Source organism: Bos indicus, chromosome 10 (genome assembly GCF_029378745.1).
Source record: "Bos indicus isolate NIAB-ARS_2022 breed Sahiwal x Tharparkar chromosome 10, NIAB-ARS_B.indTharparkar_mat_pri_1.0, whole genome shotgun sequence".
In the NCBI taxonomy this organism is placed as follows: Eukaryota; Metazoa; Chordata; class Mammalia; order Artiodactyla; family Bovidae; genus Bos; species Bos indicus.
In genome coordinates, this window is record NC_091769.1 from 22,565,184 (window position 1) to 22,592,407 (window position 27,224).

General features: G+C 42.5%; 2 gene segments (V, D, J or C); both read right to left on the minus strand.

Annotated features, from left to right (window-relative positions):
• LOC109564835 (T cell receptor delta constant-like) overlaps positions 1 to 27,224 on the minus strand; it is a gene marked incomplete in the record, with an annotated part of 620,053 nt that overhangs the window by 337,151 nt on the left and 255,678 nt on the right.
• Positions 891 to 1,643, minus strand: LOC139185214 (T cell receptor alpha variable 38-2/delta variable 8-like). The segment is given in 2 exon segments: positions 891 to 1,266; positions 1,520 to 1,643. Coding segments are annotated over 2 exon segments (339 nt in total).

Here is a 27,224-nt window from a genome sequence, read left to right on the forward strand (position 1 = left end):
CAAGGTCAGGGGGGCGGCCGAGAGGAGCTACCCAGCGTCCGAGGTCAGGGACCGCGACGAGAGGAGTTACCCTGCCTCAGAGGTCAGGAGCGGCCGCCGGGACAGAACGTTAGCAAACTCAAATTCTTACCAGGTGTGGTGGCCCAGACCCTCATTGCTGAGAGGCCTCTGTTCTTAGTTTGTTCTTTTTAGACCTTGTTGCCACAGTGACCGTTTGCTGTTTTTACTGGGCCTGGAAATACCCCATGTGGAACACTTGCATTCCAGACATATTCATTTTTGTTTTCATTGTGCTGCAACAACCTGGTACTCCATGATAATCAGGGTCAATAACCCCTCCACCTAGTAATTCCTGTCTTTGCCTGATGGACCATCAGCTCAAGGAGTTCAAAGTGACCTAGGTGGCAGTCAGAGCTGCAGGTTCAGTGAAATCAACCTAGGTTATCTCTTAAGTCTGTGGTGAGACCAGTGGGATCCTTCCCTGGTTATGTCCACACTGTCACAACTGTTGTGTACTAAAATAGGTGTCTTTTTCTGAGGAGTTTCAGTTTTGGTCAAGGAGGACAGTTAAAAGGACAAACACCTATGAACAACTTGGAAAAGATTAAGATTCTTGGAGGTAAGAGTTCCCAGGAAAATTATAAAGATTTGCTAGACAGAAGAAATGCTTCAGAAATCGAACTGATCACGTATACCATATGAAGCTATGAGGGTTACAGATGATATCACGAATGAAGACACTTCGTAGAACAGGAAAGTACTATACATGTTATTATATTTATTTAAGGACTACAAGTCACAGACATTCATCTCTCTGTGTGTCTTATATTTAGATAGGAACAACTATTATTTCAAGGAGAAGTCTATGATTTTCTGTTCCTTTTACCCCAGCTACTTCCCCCCAACCTCTGCACAGATGCTGAGGTCTGAGGTTTCTGTAGGCCTTTCTCCATTGCTCATCTCACTGTGCACCACTTTAAGCACAGAAATACACTGCAGCATCCTCCAGCTGGGAGTCTGAGATTTTGAGACTGAAGGCTTTGGCTTCTTTCTGGAAGTTCACAGAGTAGCGATCATTGGTTGCATTCCGTTGTTCATAAGCATTTTGGCGAATAATGAAAACCATCTCCCCGCTGGGAGACTGTTTGTACCAGAACAAATAATCAGTATCTCTGGTGCTATATGTACAGTCCAGGGTCACTGTGCCTGTCTCCTGTACAGACTCTTGTGGTTGAGGCTGAGTGACCGTCTGGGCCACACTGGGTCCTGTGGGAAGGAGGAGAGAAAGGTCCGCACTGGGTGTCACAGGAGAGAGAAAGCAGGCAGATGTCCAAGCTGGTCCCCATTGCCACCCACCTTTCTTCTGCTTGATCTAAACTTCAGTAAAATTCATCAGCTTTCTTGCCCCCTGGAGCTTGGACCCATGAGGAAGTAACAAGATACCTGTGTTAATAATTTTTCTTCCTACTTCCCAGTCCTAGTGGCTGTTAGTAAAAGCAAATACATATGCTTTCCTTACCAAGATAGATGGAGACCACGGCTGCCCACAGCAAACCGGGGCCTGCCATGCTGGCAGTTCTCTCCTTCAGGGAGATAAAAGCCTCTTGTTCTCATCAGAACCTTGGTGACATCCTGGCTTCAAGACAGGAACTGGTTTGTCAGATGGGCCGTTGATTCTCTGTCGTCAACCGTGCAAGCAGTGCCCTCTTCAGGTCATGGAAATAATTACTGAGGCACAGAAGGAACTTGGTTTAGTCAAGAAATCTGTTCTATAAGGAGTCTGTGACCACTGGAGAGAAGGGATTCAAGGATTCACTATTAGAGAAGAACTTGGAGGAGATAAAGTTTTGAGGTGTGCTTATGGGACCAATATGATTTGACCAGCCTGATATATACATGAAAGGGAAATTTGGGTGAGTGGAAAAACCAGAAAAGAAATTCAAGAGACTGAGATGCTTATGGGTTGGTACGGAGAATAGACTGGAATAGAGGTATATTTTGAGAAGAAATAGGAATGAGGTTTAAATAATGAGGATGAGCAGATTCAGGTACAGGGATAATGATATTAATAAAAATTGAGACTTGGTAAATAAGGATACGATCATACATCTACCGAGACTGGATTTTCATAAATACGAATTTATTTCACTATCTTTTGAAAAAATAAGGTGTCAGCTTCTATTTTTCCAGTTACGTAATCACTCAAGTACCCACTTGCCCAGTAAAGAAATCAGCCCAGTAAAGTTTACCTTGAACTTTCTTCCATTCTTTCTCTATCAAAATTTTAAAGCACCTCTGTTTTAATTTTGTCTCCTTGCAAAGTTATGACCAACCAAGATAGCATATTCAAAAGCAGAGACATTACTTTGCCAACAAAGTTTCGTCTAGTCAAGGCTATGGTTTTTCCTATGGTCATGTATGGATGTGAGAGTTGGATTGTGAAGAAGGCAGAGCGCCGAAGAACTGATGCTTTTGAACTCTGGTGTTGGAGAAGACTCTTGAGAGTCCCTTGGACTTCAAGGAGATCCAACCAGTCCATTCTGAAGGAGATCAGCCCTGGGATTTCTTTGGAAGGAATGATGCTAAAGCTGAAACTCCAGTACTTTGGCCACCTCATGCGAAGAGTGGCTCATTGGAAAAGACTCTGATGCTGGGAGGGATTGGGGGCAAGAGGAGAAGGGGATGACAGAGGATGAGATGGCTGGATAGCATCACTGACTCGATGGACATGAGTCTGAGTGAACTCCGGGAGTTGGTGATGGACATGGGGGCCTGGCGTGCTGCAATTCTTGGGGTCGCAAAGAGTCGGACACGACTGAGCGAGTGCTCTGATCTGATCTGATCTGAAAGCAAGAATTCAGGTGAAGGCAGTTTATTTAGGAAGTGATCTTAAGAAGCAAAAATGAGAAAGTAGACAGCGCAGTATTGGGGCTTGATTCTGCCAGCATCTCCAAGAAACATACAAGATGCATCTCTGGATTATCGTTGGGAGGCAATAATCTGTGTATACATCCATCCGTTTTCCTTCTGGTTGGTGCTTGCTGGCAGGGGTGGTAATTCCCCTTTAGTTTCAGGTTGTGCTTGTACATGGAATGAATGAGCTCCCAAGGAATCAGAAAAGGCCCTGGGGTACGAAGTAAAACTAAGACACAGTGGATGCTTAATGTTGCATGTTTTCAGCTTGAGATGAGTCCCAGTGTTGACAGATTTGTCACAGCTATTGATAACATCAGACCTAGGTATTTGGATGTGACAATAAGGCACATGAGATATTTGTTACAGAGCTCGCTTTGACAATACACAGATGTGTGCTTGTCTCATGTTATTTCCACTGTGTCTCTGAGTATTCAAGGTCGTGGCAGGCTGCAATCCATCTGAAACACTTGATACATGAGGTGGTATGACCTGAGCTTCAGGCCCCACTCCTTTAAGTGGTACTCACCTTCTCCCTCCTCTGCGATGCTCTCCAACTTCTGTATATCAGACAGAACTTTCAGATCAGATCAGATCAGATCAGTCACTCAGTCATGTCCGACACTTTGCGACCCCATGAATCGCAGCACGCCAGGCCTCCCTGTCCATCACCAACTCCTGGAGTTCACTTAGACTCATGTCCATCGAGTCAGTGATGCTATCCAGCCATCTCATCCTCTGTCATCCCCTTCTCCTCTTGCCCCCAATCCCTCCCAGCATCAGAGTCTTTTCCAATGAGTCAACTCTTCGCATGAGGTGGCCAAAGTACTGGAGTTTCAGCTTTAGCATCATTCCTTCCAAAGAACACCCAGGGCTGATCTCCTTCAGAATGGACTGATTGGATCTCCTTGCAGTTCAAGGGACTCTCAAGAGTCTTCTCCAACACCACAGTTCAAAAGCATCAATTCTTTGGCACTCAGCCTTCTTCACAGTCCAACTCTCACATCCATACATGACCACAGGAAAAAGCCATAGCCTTGACTAGACGAACCTTTGTTGGCAAAGTTATGTCTCTGCTTTTGAATATGCTGTCTAGGTTGGTCATAACTTTCCTTCCAAGAAGTAAGTGTCTTTTAATTTCATGGCTGCAGTTACAATCTGCAGTGGTTTTGGAGCCCAGAAAAATAAAGTCTGACACTGTTTCCCCATCTATTTCCCATGAAGTGGTGGGACCGGATGCCATGATCTTCATTTTCTGAATGTTGAGCTTTAAGCCAACTTTTTCACTCTCCACTTTCACCTTCATCAAGAGGCTTTTTAGTTCCTCTTCACTTTCTGCCATAAGGGTGGTGTCATCTGCATATCTGAGGTTATTGATATTTCTCCCAGCAATCTTGATTCCAGCTTGTGTTCCTTCCAGTCCAGCACTTCTCATGATGTACTCTGCATATAAGTTAAATAAACAGGGTGACAATACACAGCTTTGACGAACTCCTTTTCCTATTTGGAACCAGTCTGTTGTTCCATGTCCAGTTCTAACTGTTGCTTCCTGACCTGCATACATTATTTCTCAAGAGGCAGATCAGGTGGTCTGGTATTCCCATCTCTTTCAGAATTTTCCACAGTTTCTTGTGATCCACACAGTCAAAGGCTTTGGCATAGTCAATAAAGCAGAAATAGATGTTTTTTTGGAACTCTCTTGCTTTTTCCATGATCCATCAGATGTTGGCAATTTGATCTCTGGTTCCTCTGCCTTTTCTAAAACCAGCTTGAACATCAGGAAGTTCATTGTTCACATATTGCTGAAGCCTGGCTTGGAGAATTTTAAGCATGACTTTACTAGCGTGTGAGATGAGTGCAATTGTGTGGTAGTTTGAGCATTCTTTGGCATTGCCTTTCTTTGGGATTGGAATGAAAACTGACCTTTTCCAGTCCTGTGGCCACTGCTGAGTTTTCCAAATTTGCTGGCATATTGAGTGCAGCACTTTCACAGAATCATCTTTCAGGATTTGGAATAGCTCAACTGGAATTTCATCACCTCCACTAGCTTTGTTCCTGGTGATGCTTTCTAAGGCCCACTTGACTTCACATTCCAGGATGTCTGGCTCTAGGTGAGTGATCACACCATCGTGATTATCTGGGTCGTGAAGATCTTTTTGTACAGTTCTTCTGTGTATTCTTGCCATCTCTTCTTAATATCTTCTGCTTCTGTTAGGTCCATACCATTTCTGTCCTTTATCGAGCTCATCTTTGCATGAAATGTTCTTTGGTATCTCTGATTTTCTTGAAGAGATCTCTAGTCTTTCCCATTCTGTTGTTTTCCTCTTTTCTTCGCATTGATCACTGAAGAAGGCTTTCTTATCTCTTCTTGCTATTCTTTGGAACTCTGCATTCAGATGTTTATATGTTTCCTTTTCTCCTTTGCTTTTCGCTTCTCTTCTTTTCATAGCTATTTGTAAGGCCTCCCCAGAAAGCCATTTTGCTTTTGTGCATTTCTTTTCCATGGGGATGGTTGATCCCTGTCTGTTGTACAATGTCACGAACCTCATTCCATAGTTCATCAGGCACTCTATCTACCAGATCTAGGCCCTTAAATCTATTTCTCACTTCCACGTATAATCATAAGGGATTTGATTTAGGTCATACCTGAATGGTCTAGTGGTTTTCCCTACTTTCTTCAATTTAAGTCTGAATTTGGCAATAAGGAGTTCATGGTCTGAGCCACAGTCAGCTCCTGGTCTTGTTTTTGCTGACTGTATAGAGCTTCTCCATCTTTGGCTGCAAAGAATATAATCAATCTGATTTTGGTTTTGACCATCTGGTGATGTCCATGTGTAGAGTCTTCTCTTGTGTTTTTGGAAGAGGGTGTTTGCTATGAGCAGTGCATTTTCTTGGCCAAACTCTATTAGACTTTGCCCTGCTTCATTCCGTATTCCAAGGCCAAATTTGCCTGTTACCCCAGGTGTTTCTTGACTTCCTACTTTTGCATTCCAGTCCCCTATAATGAAAAGGACATCTTTTTTGGGTGTTAGTTCTAAAAGTTCTTGTAGGTCTTCATATAACCATTCAACTTCAGCTTCTTCAGCATTACTGGTTGGGACATAGACTTGGATTACTGTGATATTGAATGGTTTGCCTTGGAAACAAACAGAGATCATTCTGTCGTTTTTGAGATTGCATCCAACTACTGCATTTTGGACTCTTGTTGACCATGACGGCTACTCCATTTCTTCTGAGGGATTCCTGCCTGCAGTAGTAGATATAATGGTCATCTGAGTTAAATTCACCCATTCCAGTCCATTTCAGTTCGCTGATTCCTAGAATGTTGACATTCACTCTTGCCATCTCTTGCTTGACCACTTCCAGTTTGCCTTGATTCATGGACCTGACATTCCAGGTTCCTATGCAATATTGCTCTTTACAGCATCAGACCTTGCTTCTATCACCAGGCACATCCACAGCTGGGTATTCTTTTTGCTTTGGCTCCAACCCTTCATTCTTTCTGGAGTTATTTTTCCACTGATCTCCAGTAGCATATTGGGCACCTACTGACCCGGGGAGTCTCTCTTTCAGTATCCCATCATTTTGCCTTTTCATACTGTTCATGGGGTTCTGAAGGCAAGAATACTGAAGTGGTTTGCCATTCCCTTCTCCAGTGGGCCACATTCTGTCAGATCTCTCCACCATGACCCTCCCGCCTTGGGCATGGCTTAGTTTCATTGAGTTAGACAAGGCTGTGGTCCTAGTGTGATTAGATTGACTAGTTTTCTGTGATTATGGTTTCAGTGTGTCTGCCCTCTGATGCCCTCTTGCAACACCTACCATCTTACTTGGGTTTCTCTTACCTTGGGCGTGGGGTATCTCTTCACGGCTGCTCCAGCAAAGCGCGGCAATGCTCCTTACCTTGGATGAGGGGTATCTCCTCACCGCCTCCCTTCCTGACCTTAAACGTGGGATACCTCCTCTAGGCCCTCCTTTGCCCGGGCAGCCACTGCGTGGGGTTGGTCCTCCTGGCCACCGCCCGTGGCCTCGGGCGTGGGGGCGTGGGGTAGCTCCTCCCGCCTGCTGCCCCTGGCCTCGGGCTTAAGGGCGTGGGGTATCTCCTCCCAGCCGCTGGGGCACGCCAAAGCGCAGGCGAGAGGAGCTACCTGACGTCCGAGGTCAGGAGCAGAAGCCCGGAGGACCCAATCCCGAAGGGCAGCGGCCAAGAGGAGTTACCCCACGTCTGAGGTCAGGGGCAGCGGCCGAGAGTGCCAGATTGCGACGGCGCAGGAACGGCTGAGAGGCGATACAGCGTCCGAGGTCAGGGGCGGTGACGAGAGGAGTTACCCCGCGTCCGAGGTCAGGGGCGGCCGCCAGGACAGAAATTTAGCAAACTCAAATTCTTACCGGGTTTGGTGGCCCAGACCCTCATTGCTGAGAGGCCTCTGTTCTTAGTTTGTTCTTTTTAGACCTTGTTGCCACAGTGACCGTTTGCTGTTTTTACTGGGCCTGGAAATACCCCATGTGAAACACTTGCATTCCAGACATATTCATTTTTGTTTTCATTGTGCTGCAACAACCTGGTACTCCATGATAATCAGGGTCAATAACCCCTCCATCTAGTAATTCCTGTCTTTGCCTGATGGACCATCAGCTCAAGGAGTTCAAAGTGACCTAGGTGGCAGTCAGAGCTGCAGGTTCAGTGAAATCAACCTAGGTTATCTCTTAAGTCTGTGGTGAGACCAGTGGGATCCTTCCCTGGTTATGTCCACATTGTCACAACTGTTGTGTACTAAAATAGGTGTCTTTTTCTGAGGAGTTTCAGTTTTGGTCAAGGAGGACAGTTAAAAGGACAAACACCTATGAACAACTTGGAAAAGATTAAGATTCCTGGAGGTAAGAGTTCCCAGGAAAATTATAAAGATTTGCTAGACAGAAGAAATGCTTCAGAAATTGAACTGATCACATATACCATATGAAGCTATGAGGGTTACAGATGATATCACGAATGAAGACACCTCGTAAAACAGGAAAGTACTATACATGTTATTATATTTATTTAAGGACTACAAGTCACAGACATTCATCTCTCTGTGTTTCTTATATTTAGACAGGAACAACTATTATTTCAAGGAGAAGGCAATGGTTTTCTGTTCCTCTTAGCCCAACTACTTCTCCCGACCTCTGCACAGATGCTGATGTCTGAGGTTTCTGTAGGCCTCTCTCCATTGCTCATCTCACTGTGCACCACTGTACGCACAGAAATACACTGCAGCATCCTCCAGCTGGGAGTTTGAGATCCTGAGACTGAAGGCTTTGGCTTCTTTCTGGAAGTTCACAGAGTAGCGATCGTTGGTTGTATTCTGTTGTTCAAAAGCATATTGGTGAATAATGTAAACCATCTGCCCACTGGGAGGCTGTTTGTACCAGAACAAATAATAATCAGTATCTCTGGTGCTATATGTACAGTCCAGGGTCACTGTGTCTGCCTCCTGTACAGAATCTTCTGGTTGAGGCTGACTGACCATCTGGGCTACACTGGGTCCTGTGGGAAGGAGGAGAGAAAGGTCCGCACTGGGTATCATAGGAGAGAGAAAGCAGGCAGATACCCAAGCTGGTTTCCATCCCCACCAACTTTTCTTCTTGATCCAAACCTCAGCAGAACATATCAGCTTTCAACTGGGCTCTGTGAGGCAATGCAGTTCCAGTGCTATTAATCTTCTCCCGTTTCACAGCCCCATTAGATAACATTATAAATAAAGACCGAAGCCTTCCTTACCCAGACACATGGAGAACAGGACTGTCCACAGCAAGCTAACAAGTGTCATGCTCACAGCTCTGCCCTGCAGGCTGAGAAGCCTCTTGCTCTGATCTGGGTTCCCCTCTGTGCTCAGTGACACGTGAGGTTCAGAGCAGAAAACGGTATGAGAGCTGACAGGTGACCACGCCTCACTGATGAAAGTTTTCCCAATACTTTTTGGTCGCCCTTCAGGAACTAGGCTATAGGTTATCATTTCAAATGAAAGCAAAAACTGTTTTCTGAGCTTTTAAAAATTATAGGATGAAAATTAAGAGAAGAGGGAGCTGGCAAATGTATTTTGCCAAGTCCTATCCTAGGGAGAATAATGGGGCCCTGGAATGGTAGGTAGAGGTGGCAGGGTTTTATATGCAACAATGGCGAACTCTGTAATTTTTCTTTGTGTTAAGAAAAATGACAAGTGAAGTATGATAACTATAAACAATTAATTATGGATTATAAAAATACACGTGTTATATTAATGTATTCATTTTTTTATAGTTTTAGAGCTGCTCAAAATAATGAAAACAAAGATATATGAGACTGAAAAAAGCACAGGCTAAACTCAGAGTAAATGGAAGCAGAATGTGTATTGTCTAATTGTGCTTATATTTTCCATGGACACTTAAAAAATAAGACCTCATTTGTGCTATACTTAGAAGTTCTGAAATAACTATTGCAGGAATTCTCATCAGCACCGAATTGCCTCAAACGACTCATATTAATATGTATCATTTTATATGTTATACTGTTAAGTCATGTGTACTTGTAATATCAAACCTTGCATTCAATACATAACACCACAGATACATACAGGTTTGTATTTTTCAGTGAACGATTAAAAAAATTGTTTGTCTTTAAAAAAAAATTGCTCCCATCACTATCATTCTATTTTGAAAAAAATACTGGAACAAGGGAAAAAACACACCATGAGTCTCTAGCAGTTTCTGTTTCCAGAGGGAGTGACAGGGATACTCATGTAATTCTAGAGTTGGAGTCCTCAAGCCAAGAGAAAGAATGGGGTTCTGCTATATACTGGGTCCTGTCTGTGAGCATGGGTTCTCTTGTAACAGAAGTGGGTGGCTAAGTCTTCTCACCGAGAGAGATGAACTGGAAATTGTAAGAGTTGGGACCAGCTCTGAATGAGGCTGCTAAAATCTCCTGTGCCCCTAAAGCCAGTTTGATAGCAATGGAAGAAAGGACAACCAGAATTTCCTCTAAACCATTGCTGTCTTTGCCCCATGATTTGAATTCATGTATCTTAGTTTTGTATTCTCCAAAAGTCAGGTCTAATATATGGATTTGTGGGTAAGTAGTTTATTTGCCAGAGAAGGCAATGGCACCCCACCCCAGTACTCTTGCCTGGAAAATCCGATGGATGGAGGAGCCTGGTAGGCTGCAGTCCATGAGGTCACTAAGAGTCAGACACAACTGTGCGACTTCACTTTCACTTTTCACTTTCATGCATTGGAGAAGGAAATGGCAACCCACTCCAGTGTTCTTGCCTGGAGAATCCCAGGGACAGAGGAGCCTGGTAGGAGGCTGTCTATGGGGTCGCACAGAGTCGGACACGACTGAAGCGACTTAGCAGCAGCAGCAGTTTATTTGAAGGTGATTCTAGGAAACATTAAGGAAGTGAATAGGGGAAGGGAAGGAGGCCAATACAGAGGGTTGTCATCAAGTCAGTTACTATTCTGGGCAATTGGAGCTTAATCCAGCTGGGTAACTCTGGGAGATGGTATAGCATTTCCCTTTGGAATTACCCAAAATGAAGCATAGAGGAGCTGGAGTAGTTCATAAACTCATTATCCATTGCAGATTGAGGGCTGCTTTGGGGACATGAATTCTCTGGTATATCTGATCAGTCCTGCACACTGGCCACATGTGTTCACATGGTCAGAAAATAGTCCTCAGACTTGCTGGGGTTTTCAGTGTGCAGAGGTGACTGCCAAGAGATGTGAGTGGAGCATCAAGAGCACTGTGCAGCCCATCCTTACACTGCTGAGATCCTCTTGTGCTCTATGTTTAATCCACTCAGAACACTAGTTCTTTTACAAAACTCAACAATATTAGTGGGATATGTTACAATTGCTATAGATGATGAAAAGTGAAAGTGAAGTCACTCAGTCATGTCTGACTCTTTGTGACCTATGGACTGTGGTCAACCAGGCTCCTCCGTCCATGGGATTTTCCAGGCAAGAATACTGGAGTGGGTTGCCACTTCCTTCTCCAGGGGATCTTCCTGACCCAGGGATCGAACCTGGGTCTCCCACATTACAGACAGACTCTTTACCGTCTGAGCCACCAGGGAATCCTGCTATAGATGATACCACAACCGTAATTCATATTGATTATCTTCCATCTCCCTCCTATACCACTAATTCTTGATTCTCCCCACCTTTGACTAATACTTCTGTATCTAGATTTCTGTCCCAGGGAGGAGGTAATCTAGACCTTCATCCCTAAGGGGACTGAACCCCTGGTTATTCTCCCTTTATCAGGCCATAGTTGCTAAAGTTGCCTGTTTACAGTAATTATGGTCATGAAAATGCTAAAAGTCATCCTGGTGAGTCCCCTGAGTTTTCGTCCTACATTTCCAGCTCCCAGTAGGTAACCACAGCCCTAAATCCTCCTGATAATCAAGGTCGATTGCCCCTACCAGTGTAGTAACACCTTTCCTGTCCTTCTGGCCTTTGGATATGAGTATCTTAGATGACCAGGTGGTATATGTAACACTGCTGTTGTTGTTCAGTCACTAAATTTTGTCCGACTCTTTGCGACCCCATGGACTGTAGCCCACCAGGCTCCTTTGTCCACTGGACTTCCCAGGCAAGAATACTGGAGTGGGTTGCCATTTCCTCCTCCAGGGGATCTTCCTGACCTAGGGATTGAACCTGCATCTCCTGCATTGGCAGGCGGGTTCTTTATCACTGAGCCACCAGGGAACCCATATGTAACATTAGGCTTGGTGAAAGCCTCTCTGTTTCCTCCAAAAAAGTATCCTCTCCTTTCCATTCAAAGGGAAATAGGACCTCTAGTCCAGATGAAACTAGAGTTATGAGAACAGGAAACACACAATGAACAAGTGAGTTTTGGTATTCTCCCAATACCAGAATTGGGGGTTGATGGGGAGATAACCCAACTTTCACTGCTTGGTTCCCAGGTCCATGTATTTTATCTAACAGGAACACAACACCATCTTGAAGAATAGTCCTCCAGCCTCTCAGAGCACTACCTCTAAGCTGGTGCTTTAGTAAAGTGGTCATTCCAATGTTCTATGAGGCTAGTGGTTGGCAGATAATGCTATATGCAGTAAATCAGTATGTCCAGTGGTCACATAACCATTGTCCCAACTTTTTGCTGTAAATTGGGTCTGTTGATGCAAAGGGATGTGAAATCCCTTGATAACCTCTGAACACTAGGTTCATGCTGCTATGCGCAGCACTGTTGAAGGGAAGCCAAACTTGTACCCAGAACATGTAGTTTTCCCAGCAGGAAAAGATTTCTGCCACCTCCAGGATGGAAGTGGTTTCATGTAATCAACTTGCCAACTAGATGCTGGTTGGTCTCCTGGAGGGGTGATTCCACATTGAAGGCCCTTTGTTGTGTCTATTGCTGACAGGTTGAACATTTGGCAGAAGTAGTTAGGTCCGACTTGGTGAGAGAAAACTCTTGCTTCTGGGCTCATGCTGCTGTTTTTCAGTCACTAAGTTGTGTCCGACTCTTTGCAACCCCATGAACTGTAGCATGGCAGGCTTCCCTGTCCTTCATTATCTCCTGGAGTTTGCTCAAATTCATGACCACTGAGTCATGGATGCTTTCCAACTATCTCATCCTCTGCCCCCATCTCATCCTTCTGGTCTCATGGAGGATGCCTATTCTGTCAGCTTGGCTCATCTGTCCACAGGTCTATTGTTCAAGCACTGAAGTACACAAGGATGAGGCTGGTGACATCCTTTGGTTGGACCATCTTGTCACATGGTTGCTCGGCACTCCCTTGTGGTGGATGTTGTCTGGGGGGCATGAATGTGAGATACAGTGATCCCAACACCCTGTGCCTACACTCACTGCTCCTTCAGCTCATGGTCTCCTTGAAATGTGACTCTTCCTCCTCCACCTGACTCTAGAAAGGAATAAGAAACTAGGTGCTTTTAGGGGTCACCCCTAAAAATGTAGCCCCTTTGACTCTTCTCCAGTCAGCTGGTTGAAATTTTATCCTCTTTTAAGGAGGAACCAGATTTGCTATCACACTGTGTTCTCCTCTCACTCTGCCCTTTAAAAATTTTAAACCATTTCCCCTCAGGTTTTGGTACTCAATGTTCTTAGCCAGTCTTTTTGGAATGGCAGAGTATGTTTTCTTTCACTGCAGGATTTGATAGTCACTGCTTTCAAGATTTTGTATTCTTGATATATTTGTGAAAGTCTACAAAGGAGCTCAAAGGCAAGATGTTTTCTCTGTTTCCTCTATTCTCTCTGTTCTTTAGTACTCTCTTCTTTCTGATGTTAAGCCTCTGGTTTTTGAACAGAGTAAGGACTTCACACAGAGAAACAAAAATATCAGTAGATTAGATGGTGTTTGAAAACACTATCCCCTCTGCACATGGTCTTCAAATGAATTCTTTGACACTGTTATACAATGCTCTTCGTGTTTCGCTTTGCTCAGAGCACAGAGTCAGTGCCTGGGAGCTCTTCAACAGGAGGTACAGGCTTAGCAGGGTTTAGGTGCAGGGCGCAGGTGTCTGAGCTGCACTGTGTACCTGTTGCACACAAGAAGGTGGTTGCATCATGGAGCTGGGAATCCTCCACATGCAGAGAAAATTGCTGGTCATTTTTGTTAAGCTTGGCTGTAAATCTTCCCCTGCTTTTCTCTTCCTCTTTCAAAAACAACTGCACCAGGAAGTGGATGCCTTTCCTGGGATCCTGCCTACCACTGGAAGAAATCATCAGCTTCGTCTTTGTAACTGCAGTTCAGTGTGAAGTTCTCACCTTCCTTGATTTTCTGTTCCATCAGTGGTTGTCCATTTGACCCTGTTCAGGAGGGGTGAGAAAATGTTCATACATAAAACACATTTTTTTTTGTAAATAAAAACTTTCCTTATTTCTTTTGCATTTCTTAAAATAAACTCCATATTGTCCCTGGGATGCCCCTAGATTTCCTTACCAGAGTTGTCCATTTCCCTGGCTTGACCATTCCTCCCCTCCTCCCCACTCACAGGTTAGCTGCATGCACAGGAGTATCAGGGAAGCTTGCAGGTGAGGCTACATTCCTGCTTCTGCCTGGAGTCTCTCAGGATTCAGTTTGGAGGCATGAAATTGACCATGTTCAATTATGCTTATTGTCATTAGTCCATTATCCTAGATTCTTCTTCCTTTGCTTTGGAAGCCCCAGTGATCTTTATTCTGTTTTCACAACCAATCAAAATCTCACTTGTCACAAGTGCATCACTGAATTTACCTGCTCCTGCTTCTCCCATTCACATAATTCTGGTTTCCAGCCAGTTACATTTGTTAATGGTAGCACTGCCCTCATGTGGTGTCTGAATTTTTAAATTAAATTTTGTTTCCATTACCCTTAATACAGAGCAATTTCTTAAGTTAAACTAAAGGATGATAGAACATGCAGTGAGGCGAAGCGTGAAGAAAAAAGAAAATAAAGCACTGTGTCAAAATGTTCTCTAGTGATGACTGTCTTCACGTCCTTACTACCTGGGACTCCCTTCTTCACTCTCCTCACTTGTAAGGGATCAAGGCATGTTCTTTGCCTATATGGCTATGTTCTGAGGGTCACAAATAAAACATTGAGAGAAGATCTGATTCTTTCCATTAATTGGTTAGGGTCTCCTATGACTTTCTTACATTTCTCACTCTGAACAATTTAAAAATAGTTAAAAGAGTTAGGACTTCTCTAAGTTCTCTATAAAAGTATAAAGGAAAGAAATACAGTATGTTTCTTTTAATATACGCCCAGATGTGAAGACCAACCTGGTATCTGGCTAGCTCTGAAAATGGTAGTACCTTTGCAAAAGTGTAAGTGTTTCTTTTTTTAATTTAAATTTTTAATTTTCAATTGGAATATAATTGCTTTATAATATTGTGTTGGTTTCTGCCATATATCAGCATGAATCAATCATAGGTAAACATGGTTGCATACCTATTGTTGTATACCCAGGAGAGTCTACCCCTCCCTCTTGAACCTTGCTCCACCTCCCACCACATCCCACCCCTCTAGGTTGTATTTCGATCTGGGCATCTGTGTAATCTCTGGTAATTTCCTATATTTTACATATTCAGTATATGAAACCCTGTTTCATCATCTTTTATATTACAGCAAGGGTTAGGATTTGACTAAAGAAGTGAATCAATGCTTTTGAACTGTGGTGTTGGAGAAGACTCTTGAGAGTCCCTTGGACTGCAAGGAGATCCAGCCAGTCCACCTAAAGGAGATCAGTCCTGGGTGTTCATTGGAAGGACTGATGTTGAAGGTGAAACTCTAATACTTTGGATGCGAAGAACTGGCTCTGATGATGTGAAGAAAAGACCCTGATTTGGGAAAGATTGAGGGAAGGAGGAGAAGGGGACAATAGAGGATGAGATGGTTGGATGGCATCACTGACTCAATGGACATGAGTTTGAGTAAACTCTGGGAGTTGGTGATCGACTGGGAGGCCTGGTGTGCTGCAGTCCATGGGGTCACAAAGAGTCAGACACGACTGAGCGAATGAACTGAACTGAACTGAAAGAAGTGAAAGTGAAGTCTCTCAGTAGTGTCCAACTCTTTGTGACTCCACGGACTGTAGTCCACCAGGCTTCTCCATCCATGGGGTTTTATAGGCCAAAATACTGGACTGGGTTGCCCTTCTCCAGGGATCTTCCCCACACACAGATCAAACCCAGGTCTCACACATTGTAGGCAGATGCTTTACCTTCTGAGCCACCAGGGAAGCCCTGGTGACTAAAGAAGAGGAGAAGTTAAAAAAGAAAGTTCTTTTCTAGTCTTTGCATTCAGTCCTTACCCTGATGATTCTAGGTGCTACCACTTCACCACATTTTTTCAGCTGTACTACCTGGGTAAAGTCCTGGTCCTGGCAGTCTAATCCCACCCTTCTTTTTCTTTGGTTCTTATTGTGGGCATGAGGTAAGTGGCTGAGAGTCTGCAATGAGTAAAGAGCTGTGATCTTCTTTGATGTTAATTGTGGATATAAGTCTTTCTCATGTATGAAGTTATGTAAAATAGACTGCTTTTTCTAGCATTTTCCTGAAACACAGTGTCATTGTGTCTCAGATTGGAGTTAACTCCCTGTTAGAGATATAGGGTCTGAGGTGAACAGTGCTTTGTCTTTGCAAGCCCACTCATTTCTCCTTGAGAAGAAAACAGCAGACTTGGAGTCACCAATGGAGAGTCTGCCTGTTTGTCAATTGATACACTTTCCCGGGAGCATGATTGCTCTTTTCCTGAATAGGAGCACTGCCAAATCATATTAAATCTGAAAGCAGAGAAATGTTAGCAAAATTTCAAGAAGGGAATTTTATTCTGGAAAAGCAGGAGGTGTTGTTACAATTGTTTGGAAGAAGTAAAATCTACAAGAGAAGTTTACATTTGCATGGAGATTTCTCTCTCCTGTCATCAGTTCAGTTCAGTCCAATTGCCCAGTCATGTCTGAGTCTTTGTGAATCTCATGGACTACAGCACGCCAGGCTTCCCTGTCCATCACCAACTCCTGGAGCTTACTCAAACTCATGTTGATTGAGTCAATGATGCCATCCAACCATCTCGTCCTCTGTCATCCCCTTCTCCTGCCTTCAATCTTTCCCAGTATCAGGGTCTTTTCCAGTGAGTTAGTTCTTCACATCAGGTGGCTAAAGTATTGGAGCTTCAGCTTCAGCATCAGCCCTTTCAATGAATATTTGGGACTGATTTCCTTTAGGAGTGATTGGTTAGATCTCCTTGCAGTCCAAAGGACTCTCAAGAGTCTTCTCCAACACCACAGTTTAAAAACATCAATTCTTTGGTGCTCAGCTTTTTTTATGGTCCAACTCTCTCATCCATACATGAGTATTGGAAAAACCATAGCCTTGAGTAGATGGAACTTTGTTGGCAAAGTAATGTCTCTGCTTTTTAATATGTTGTCTAGGTTGGTCATAGCTTTCCTTCCAAGGAGCAAGAGTCTTTTAATTTCATGCTATGCTTAGTCTCTCAGTTGTGTCTGACTCTTAGTGACCCCATGGACTGCAGCCCGCCCAGCTCCTCTGTCCATGGGGATTCTCCAGGCAGGAATACTAGAGTGGGTTGCTATGTCATTCTCCAGGGGATCTTCCCAACCCAGGGATTAATTGGGTCTCCCACTTTGCAGGTGGATTCTTTACCATCTGAGCCACCAGGGAAGCCCATGAATACTGCAGTAGGTAGCCTATCCCTTCTTCAGGGGATCTTCCCAACCCAGGAATCAAGCTGGCGTCTCCTGCATTGCAGGTAGATTCTTTACCAGCTGAGCTACCAGGGAAGCCCTTCTCTCCTGTCATAGGATTGGTGATTTCAACATTCTAGGTCAGAAGCAGCAGGTATGTACCTGGTTAAAGGTGATAGTGATTTTCTCAAGTAATGATAGACAGGGGTTGTCGCAGTCAATGAAGGCTGAGTGTCTGCTACTTCAAATTCATTCAAGTTAACCCTTTGGGGATGTTTAACAAAATGTACAAAATAGAATCTGCATGATGCTGTTGAAGTCTTGAAAAACACCCATAAAGTTAGCTACCTCCAGGGGGCAGTGCATAATAGGCATCAGCACTCTGCAATAGCTGCAAAGTACAGGAGCAAAAGTTTGCAACTAAGAGGAGCTTAATAACTGGTTTGAGAGCTAAGAAGAAAAATCATATCATTTCCACTGATGCCAAAAAAGAATGTGACAAAATAAAACACACATATATGGTAAAAACACCTTAAAACCTTAACAGACAAAATTACATATGCCACAACCTCAAACTAGCACCTACCTTTGGGGAAATACTAGAAGCTTTCTTTCTTTTTTTTTCCAACTTAATTAATTAATTTTTAACTGAAAGATAATTGCTTTACAGTATTGTGTTGGTTTCTACCAAACATCAACATGAATCAGCCATAGGTTTACCCATGACCCCTCCCATTTGAACATCCCTCTCACCTCCCTCCCCCTTCTACTCCTCTAGGTTGTTACTGAGCCTTGGTTTGAGTTCCCTGAGTCATACAGCAAATTCCCATTGGCTATCTATTTTAGATTTGCTGATGTATGTTTCCATGTTACTCTCTCCATACAAATCACCCTCTCCTTCCTCCCCCACCCCAGCTGTGTCCATACGTCTGTTCTCTATGCCTGTGTCTCCATTGCTGCTCTGCAATAAGTTTATCAGTACCATCTTTATGCAATAAGTTTATCAGTACCATCTTTCTAGATTCCATATATATGTGTCAATATACGATATTTGTTTTTCTCTTTCTGACTTACTTTACTCTGTATAATAGGTTCTAGGTTCATCCATTTCATTAGGACTGATTCAAATGTGTTCCTTTTTATGGCTGAGAAATATTCCATTGTACATATGTATCACAGCTTCTTTGCCCATTTATCTGTCGATGGACATCTAGGTTGTAGAAACTTTCTTATTAAAGTTAGGAGAAGGACAAAGATATCCACTACATTTACCACTATTTAGCATTGTGCTTAGTGACTACTTAGTGCAGATGGCCAAAAGAAAAAAACAATTAGATGCATGACAATTGGAAAGAAACAGGTAAAATATCACCTGCATATCTGCAGATGAGATAATGATATATCAGAAAACCTAAAAGAGAAGAAAAGCCATTACCAAAAGACAGGTAAACAACAATTTAAAAAATAGCTTTTATAGCGTTCATGTGAAAAACAAACAAACAAAAAACCAGTTTAAAGAAATGTGGAAGAAAAGAGCACATTATCTCCTGTATGAAAGAAAAAAGTCTTGCATTCTCAAGTGCAAGACTAGGCAGAGAGGTCAATAAAACAGAGCAGCAAATCAATTGTTGTTTAGTCAGTAAGTTGTGTCTGACTCTTTTGTGACCCCCATTCACGGTAGCCTACCTGGCTCCTCTATCCATGGAATTTCCCAGGCAAGAATACTGGAGTGGGTTGCCATTTCCTTCTCCAGGGGTAGAACCTGCATCTCCTACAGCTCCTGTACTGCAGGTGGGTTATTTACCGCTGAGCCACGGGGAAGTCCCTCTTCCACCATTCAGGATCCCAAATGAACATATAGCATTACCCAACATTCAGCACCAAGAAATTTTTGCTTGAGAGAAAGAATGGTGAGTGGGATTATTATGAATCTATTGGTTACTTTCTGAGATGGATCATAGATATTTGATAAAAGTAAAAAGTATAAACGGACTGGAAGTTTCTATGTCTCTCACTTCATCCATCACTGTTACAGAAAGTCTTTTATTCAATAAAATAGATTTCTAGTCTTCACTCTTCTCAGTTTCTACTTTTGAAGAAAACTTTTCTCTTTCTGAATCATGTGGATATAAACTAAATCACCAAATGGTGGAATAACCATTTTAGTTTTACTACAGTGTTGATGTCTATTTTTTATGTGCTTACTTGATTCTCAAACCTTGCACCATTTAGTAGAAAAATGGAGCTATAAGACTCCCTAAAAATTTAGTATATTGCTGTCTGAAGAAAAATCCTTTTTTAGGCACACCAAATTCTGCTTTTCTGAGAGTGAAACGTATTAGATGACAAACATATTTGTGATGATAGAAGACACAGTGGGGGTAATTAGAAATTAGCCCTAATGTCAAAGGATTATCTGCCTGGCTTATCCTTATGGCAACTCAGTACTCTAAAGAGCAGGGGTGGGGACATATCCAAACTACACCAGTATAAGTTCTGAGGAGGATAAAATCTCACACGAATTCAGGAGTTATTTTCAGTGAAAATCATGCAAAGGCTTTTGTACCCAGGGGAGGAAGATAACAAAGTACAAAGCAATACAGAATCTAGCTATGTTTTATTTGTTTGGTCTGTATTATTTGATTTAGAAGTTTGTCCTTTACTTGAGGTTAATGAAAGCAGAGAAGCTATTAGTCTCCCCCTACATCCAAACAAAACTCATGCTGAAAAGTGGTCATAAAATTGCTGCACATTGGGAAAGTGTAGAGATTTTTCCTTCTTGCAATATGGCTATTAGTTGGTGGTAGAATTGCTCAGGGAAAGGGAAATTTATTTGTTCCTTGAATCAATCACTATGGAAATCAAATTTCTCTCTATATTTAGAAATGTGCTTGTAAAAGTAAATCTTTGACATTTTTAAGTTTAAATGTAGATTAATAGTTCATTCTAAGAAACAATTTCAATATATTCCTTTATGTTACATCCCAGGCAGTGCTAGTGGTAAAGAATCCACTTGCCAGTGCAGAGTGGACATGAGAAATGCAGTCTTGATCCCTGGGTTGGGAAGATTCCCTGGAGTAGAAAATGGCAACCCACTCTAGTATTCCTGCCTGGAAAATTCCATGGACAGAGGACCCTGGTGGACTGTCCATGGGGTCAAGAAGAGTCAGACATGACTGAGCACACATACATACAGTGTTGCCTAGGTTAAAGACAGGTAATCTCATGACATTTAAAAAATATAGTGTTGTTTTTGTTTTGTTTTATTTAGTTTTTGACCATGCCATGCAATATGTAGGATCTTAGTTCCCTGACTAGGGATTGAACTTGCACCCCTGGCAGTGGGAGTGTGGAGTCAACCGCTGGACCACCAGGGAAGTCCCTCATGACCTGTTTTATCTTTTATCTGGAAAGAATGCAGTTCTGGGCTGCTGTAGCCCTCTTGAACTATTGCCTCAAGCTAACATTTCATATTATCTCACAGTACTATCCAATAAAAATTGTCTTATTCAGTAATATTAAAAACTTTTATTTTCCTAAACTCTTTTTGCTTACTGTTTCTTGATCTTTGCCCTTAATAAGTTTACCCTGCCTGGAATGTGTTCTACCATTGACCTCACTTAAATTCCTACACATACATTAAGTGAAAATTCAGATCCAATTTCCATGAATCTAGAAGTGATTTTTAAAAAAAAATCTGTGGTGCATTTTATAAACACTTTGATTATTCAGTTCTTTTATGGTATTTTCTTTCATTTAAATTTTAAAATTTTAAGTGTGGTACAAAATCATATCATTTTGTAATTGTTTCTATAAACCACTAGAAAATAGACATTCTCCTTTTATTTGCTGATTTCTTCTTTTATTTGATGATTGTGCAATGAGGATTATTTTACACCTCAAAGCAGTCTGTTTTGTTTTGAAAAAATCTCTAATTGCTTATTTTTCCTTATAGTGAGCTGAAATTTATCTCCATATAAATTCTAACCATTGGCTATAAATTTGTCTTTATACCTGGGGTATAGTAAATATTACCAGTCATTCATTCATTCAGTCATCATTCAGTGAGTGCTTATTGGTAATAAAAAATTGATATGTTCACAAAGCTTAAATATAAAGAGATATTCCCATGACTGTTAGATACAAACTCTTTGTGTATAAGCATCATGACTAAAATATTTTTATATTGCCTAACAAAGCATGTAGAAAGGAGGAGACTTGAAAAGCCTGAGATGTGAATTCTGAGAAATATCATTTTGTGTGGAAGTGAGCACTCCCTCTAGTGGGATTGTGAATGGACTGAAGAGGGGAAGTGTGTGTGTGTGTGTGTGTGTGTGTGTGTGTGTGTGTGTTAGTGGCTCAGTTGTGTCTGACTCTTTGCGACCCTATGGGCCACATGTCCCATAAATACAGGGCAGAAGTTGGTGGCTGAGTCTATGACCTTCACAGAGAGGTATTCATGTTAATGGTTGTGGCTCTCACTCTTGCTTTCTGTTTAACCTCTGAAACAATGAAAATGATAAAAATAAGGTCTTTCCTAGTATTGTGTCTGAAACATAAAAACCTATAGTCTTGTGTAACTGTGTTAAAACTAGAAACTTCTCCCTCCTGGCACCTGTGGGCTGGGGACTCTGTTCCACTTTTTGTTGGCTTTCTTCCCTGCTCAGAGAGAGGAACAGATGCAGAAAAGCAGACATCAATTGTCCACTTATTCAACGATTCATTTTATTTTTTTCCAACTTTTCTGGAAACAAGCAAGCAAAACTTACTTTTAAAGGACTAAAACAAGACCTGAATAAAGGAACAGGCATATAATATTCTTGGTTAGGAAAACATAATATCCTAAAACATCAGTTTCCAATGTGATTCCAAAGAGAATCTCATTTGTTTGAGCCAAACTGAAATATATCTTGAATATTGTCACTATCTTGAAATTGTCAACTATATTTTGAACAAGAATATTGAGATTGAATTTTCTTCTTTATGATATAAAATCTTACTCTAAAGAAAACAGTACAATATAGGCACAGGATTAGGCCAGTAAGTGGAAGATAGTCAAGTCCAGAAGGAAACCAAATATTGCTGGTTTGATGAGAGCATTGCAAGTCATGGGGTATAAACATGAAACAGTTTTAATTTTCTTCAACATTTGCTAATACCTTTCTTTCTTTCTCTATCAAACCTCACTTTTCCATTGGAAGATAGGCCTTTTCTTTTTCTTTTAGTTATTAAATTAGTTTTGTTTCAACAATTCATGAATGGGTTTTGAACCTTAATTACCATTTTAGAGTCAAAACTCTGCCCCCCACCTCCAGCCAGCAGGACAGTTCCAAGGTTTCCAGTGACAAGTGGACTGTGTTCTTTTATCCATCACCCCTCTCAGCCCTCAGAGTTTGGGTGGGAGAGGCAGGGTTGGCTCTCCTTTCACCCTTTCCTGGTCTGAGTAGCTTTGCCTCCTTGGTTGTTCAGACTGTTCTTCCTTTTTGTGAATGGCCCCATATTGTGGAGGAGGGGTCCCGCCCCTTCATGTTGGCTCTTATCTCTGCGGTTACAGACTGTCTCAGTGGCAGGTATCCAAGTACTCGCTTTCTCATGATGGTGTCTTTGTGGTTCCTTTAGGGGCTACAGAGCCCTCCACCCACAGTTTTTTGGAAAAAAGGGATTGTCCTCAGGCACAAACTCTTCCTCCTCACCAAGCCCACATTTGGATGAAAAACACAGCCTCCAGCTGCTAGGACCCTTGTCACTGGCAGTTCTCTGAGGCAGTGTAGGTTCAAACAGGTTGGTTCAGAACCTAGACAAATTCATTAAACTCACAGGCATATTTTTCCGGTAAAGGATGGGAATGAAGTTTAGTACACTATCTTCTAGCTCTGCTTCCTTTCTTCTGCCTGTTATCTTCTTTTCACAAGAATCTGACATTTTCTGCCAATTCACAAGGTCAGAGCTTATCTTTGAGACATATGACTTTAGCCAGATTTCAGCTTAGTGGAGTGGGGCAGGCTGGACTAGATGCCTCCAGGTGTATAGGAAGGAGATGGATGGAATAAGTCAAATATCTTTCCTCCCTCTGTTACGAGGCTTGCATTTCCCCAAAAGGTCCCCTCTTGAAGTTCCCAGTTTCCCCTCCAGTATCTCTTTTGTTAAGGCCAGTCAAGAAGGTTTGGCCTCTCTCACCTCATTGGAATTACCAAGAATTTCTCCTTTCAACTTGTAACTGGAGCATTTAGTGACTATTCTTGCCAGCATCCAATTCTGCAGTGATACTTATACTGTTCTATAATGGTTGTGGTGCGGTGTGTATGTGATCAATCATGACTCACTCTTTGCTACCCCATGGACTGTAGCCCACCAGACTCCAGCATCCATGAGGTTTCCCAGGCAAGAATACTGGAGTGGGTTGCCATTTCTTTTTCTAAGGGATCTTTCCAACTTAGGGATAGAACCTGCATCTCTTGTGTCTCCTGCATTGTCAGGCGGATTCTTTACCTACTGGGCCACCTGGGGAACCCAGTTCTGTAATATTTGGAAGAAGGTAAAATTTTTCATAAAGATTTATACAGTTTGGTTACACATACATATACAGGAACATAAAATATTACAAAGACATAGTGATAGTGGAAAATAGATGTGTATATAGAAATAATTTCTAGGTGGTTGAAATGTTTTATTGTTTAAAAAATGATACAACTACTGGCTAAAATCTAAGAATATTTGTATATATTTGGATTATGGGAGATATCCTTAGGTAAGGTAGAAATCCAGAAGCTGTAAATAGGACGGATAAACTGTCCTATTTCCATACAAAGGAAAATATATCATGCCACATACTGTAAAGAAGTCCGAAAACAAACAATAGACTGAGGAAATGACAAAATTTTTATACACCAGTGTATACTTTGTTCAGATCAGATCAGATCAGTCGCTCAGTCGTGTCCGACTCTTTGCGACCCCATGAATCGCAGCACGCCAGGCCTCCCTGTCCATCAACAACTCCCGGAGTTCACTCAGACTCACGTCCATCGAGTCAGTGATGCCATCCAGCCATCTCATCCTCTGTCGTCCCCTTCTCCTCTTGCCCGCAATCCCTCCCAGCATCAGAGTCTTTTCCAATGAGTCAACTCTTCGCATGAGGTGGCCAAAGTACTGGAGTTTCAGCTTCAGCATCATTCCTTCCAAAGAAATTCCAGGGCTGATCTCCTTCAGAATCGACCGGCTGGATCTCTTTGTAGTCCAAGGGACTCTCAAGAGTCTTCTCCAACACCACAGTTCAAAAGCATCAATTCTTCGGCACTCAGCCTTCTTCATAGTCCAACTCTCACATCGATACATGACCACAGGAAAAACCATAGCCTTGACTAGACGAACCTTTGTTGGCAAAGTAATGTCTCTGCTTTTGAATATGCTATCTAGGTTGGTCATAACTTTCCTTCCAAGGAGTAAGTGTCTTTTAATTTCATGGCTGCAGTCACCATCTGCAGTGATTTTGGAGCCCAGAAAAATAAAGTCTGACGCTGTTTCCACTGTTTCCCCATCTATTTCCCATGAAGTGGTGGGACTGGATGCCATGATCTTCGTTTTCTGAATGTTGAGCCTTAAGCCAACTTTTTCACTCTCCACTTTCACTTTCATCAAGAGGCTTTTGAGTTCCTGTTCACTTTCTGCCATAAGGGTGGTGTCATCTGCATAGCTGAGGTTATTGATATTTCTCCCGGCAATCATGATTCCAGCTTGTGTTTCTTCCAGTACAGCGTTTCTCATGATGTACTCTGCACATAAGTTAAATAAACAGGGTGACAATATACAGCCTTGACGAACTCCTTTTCCTATTTGGAACCAGTCTGTTGTTCCATGTCCAGTTCTAACTGTTGCTTCCTGACCTGCATACAAATTTCTCAAGAGGCAGATCAGGTGTTCTGGTATTCCCATCTCTTTCAGAATTTTCCACAGTTTATTGTGATCCACACTTTGTTAATGAGAAGCAAATAACCTAAGAGAAAAATGGACAAAGATTTTAAAAAGGCAATTCACAGAGAAGGCAATCCAATTGGCCATAAACTTTTGATCTTACTGACAGTCAGGGAAATGCAAATTACAGCATCAGTGAGTTAATTTTTGGCCTTTCATATTTGTAAAATTGAAACCATTTATATTCTCCCAAACTCATGAGAACAAAGGAAAATGAAAATTCACACAAATTGTTGGTGGAACTGTGAAATGCTACAACTTGATTTGAAAGTAAGCCAAAAATGTCTTCTAAAAATAAACATAGAGCTAGCTTTTGATCCAATAATCTAATTTTTAGAAATCCATCCTAAAGATATAAACTGTGTAAATAAGGATATAGTTATTTATCACATCAGCAGTCCTAAACTGTATAATCATAAGGGATTTGATTTAGGTCATACCTGAATGGTCTAGTGGTTTTCCCTACTTTCTTCAATTTAAGTCTGAATTTGGCAATAAGGGCTTCGTGATCTGAGCCACAGTCAGCTCCCGGTCTTGTTTTTGCCAAATGTATAGAGCTTCTTCATCTTTGGCTGCAAAGAATATAATCAATCTGATTTTGGTTTTGACCATCTGGTGATGTCCATGTGTAGAGTCTTCTCTTGTGTTGTTGGAAGAGGGTGTTTGCTATGACCAGTGCACTCTCTTGGCAAAACTCTATAGCCTTTGTCCTGCTTCATTCTGTATTCCAAGGCCAAATTTGCCTGTTACTCCAGGTGTTTCTTGACTTCCTACTTTTGCATTCCAGTCCCCTATAATGAAAAGGGCATCTTTTTTGGGTGTTAGTTCTAAAAGGTCTTGTAGGTCTTCATAGAATCATTCAACTTCAGCCTCTTCAGCATTACTGGTTGGGGCATAGGCTTGGATTACTGTGATATTGAATGGTTTGCCTTGGAAATGAACAGAGATCATTCTGTCATTTTTGAGATTGCATCCAAGTACTGTATTTTGGACTCTTTTGTTGACCATGATAGCTACTCCATTTCTTCTAAGGGATTCCTGCCCACAGTAGTAGATATAATGGTCATCTGAGTTAAATTCACCCATTCCAGTCCATTTTAGTTCACTGATTCCTAGAATGTCAACGTTCACTCTTGCCATCTCCTGGTTGACTACTTCCAATTTGCATTGATTCATGGATCTAACATTCCAGGTTCCTATGCAATATTGCTCTTTACAGCATCAGACCTTCCTTGCTTCTATCATCAGTCACATCCACAACTGGGTATTGTTTTTGCTTTGGCTCCATCCCTTCATTCTTTCTGGAGTTATTTCTCCACTGATCTCCAGTAGCATATTGGGCACCTAATGACCTTGGGAGTTCCTCTTTCATTATCCTATCATTTTGCCTTTTCATACTGTTCATGGGGTTCTCAAGGCAAGAATATTGAAGTGGTTTGCCATCCCCTTCTCCAGTGGACCACATTCTGTCAGACCTCTCCACCATGACCCGCCGTCTTGGGTGGCCCCACATAGCATGGCTTAGTTTCATTGAGTTAGACAAGGCTGTGGTCTGTGTGATTAAATTGACTAGTTTTCTGTGATTATGGTTTTTGTGTCTGCCCTCTGATGCCTCTCGCAACACCTACTGTCTTACTTGGGTTTCTCTTACCTTGGACATGGGGTATCTCTTCCCGGCTGCTCCAGCAAAGTGCAGATGCTGGTCCTTACCTTGGACGAGGGGTATCTCCTCACAACCACCCCTCCTGACCTTGAACGTGGAGTTGCTCCTCTTGGCCTTCCTGCGCCCACACAGCCACCCCTCCTTGGATGTGGGGTAGCTTCTCTTGGCTGCTGCCCCTGACCTCGGACGTGGGGTAGCTCCTCTCGGCCACTCCTGTACTGTCGCAGCCTGGCACTCTCAGCCGCCGCCTGTGACCTTGGACGTCGGGTAACTCCTCTCGGCTTCCGCCCCTGACCTCGGGCGAGAGGTAGCTCCACTCGGCCATGCTTCTGCATGGTCCATCGCAGCTGGTGCGCTTCTGCCGCGGTACCTTATGATTATACAGTGGAAGTGAGAAATATATTTAAGGGACTACATCTGATAGATAGACTGCTCAAACTACCACACAATTGCACTCATCTCACACGCTAGTAAAGTAATGCTCAAAATTCTCCAA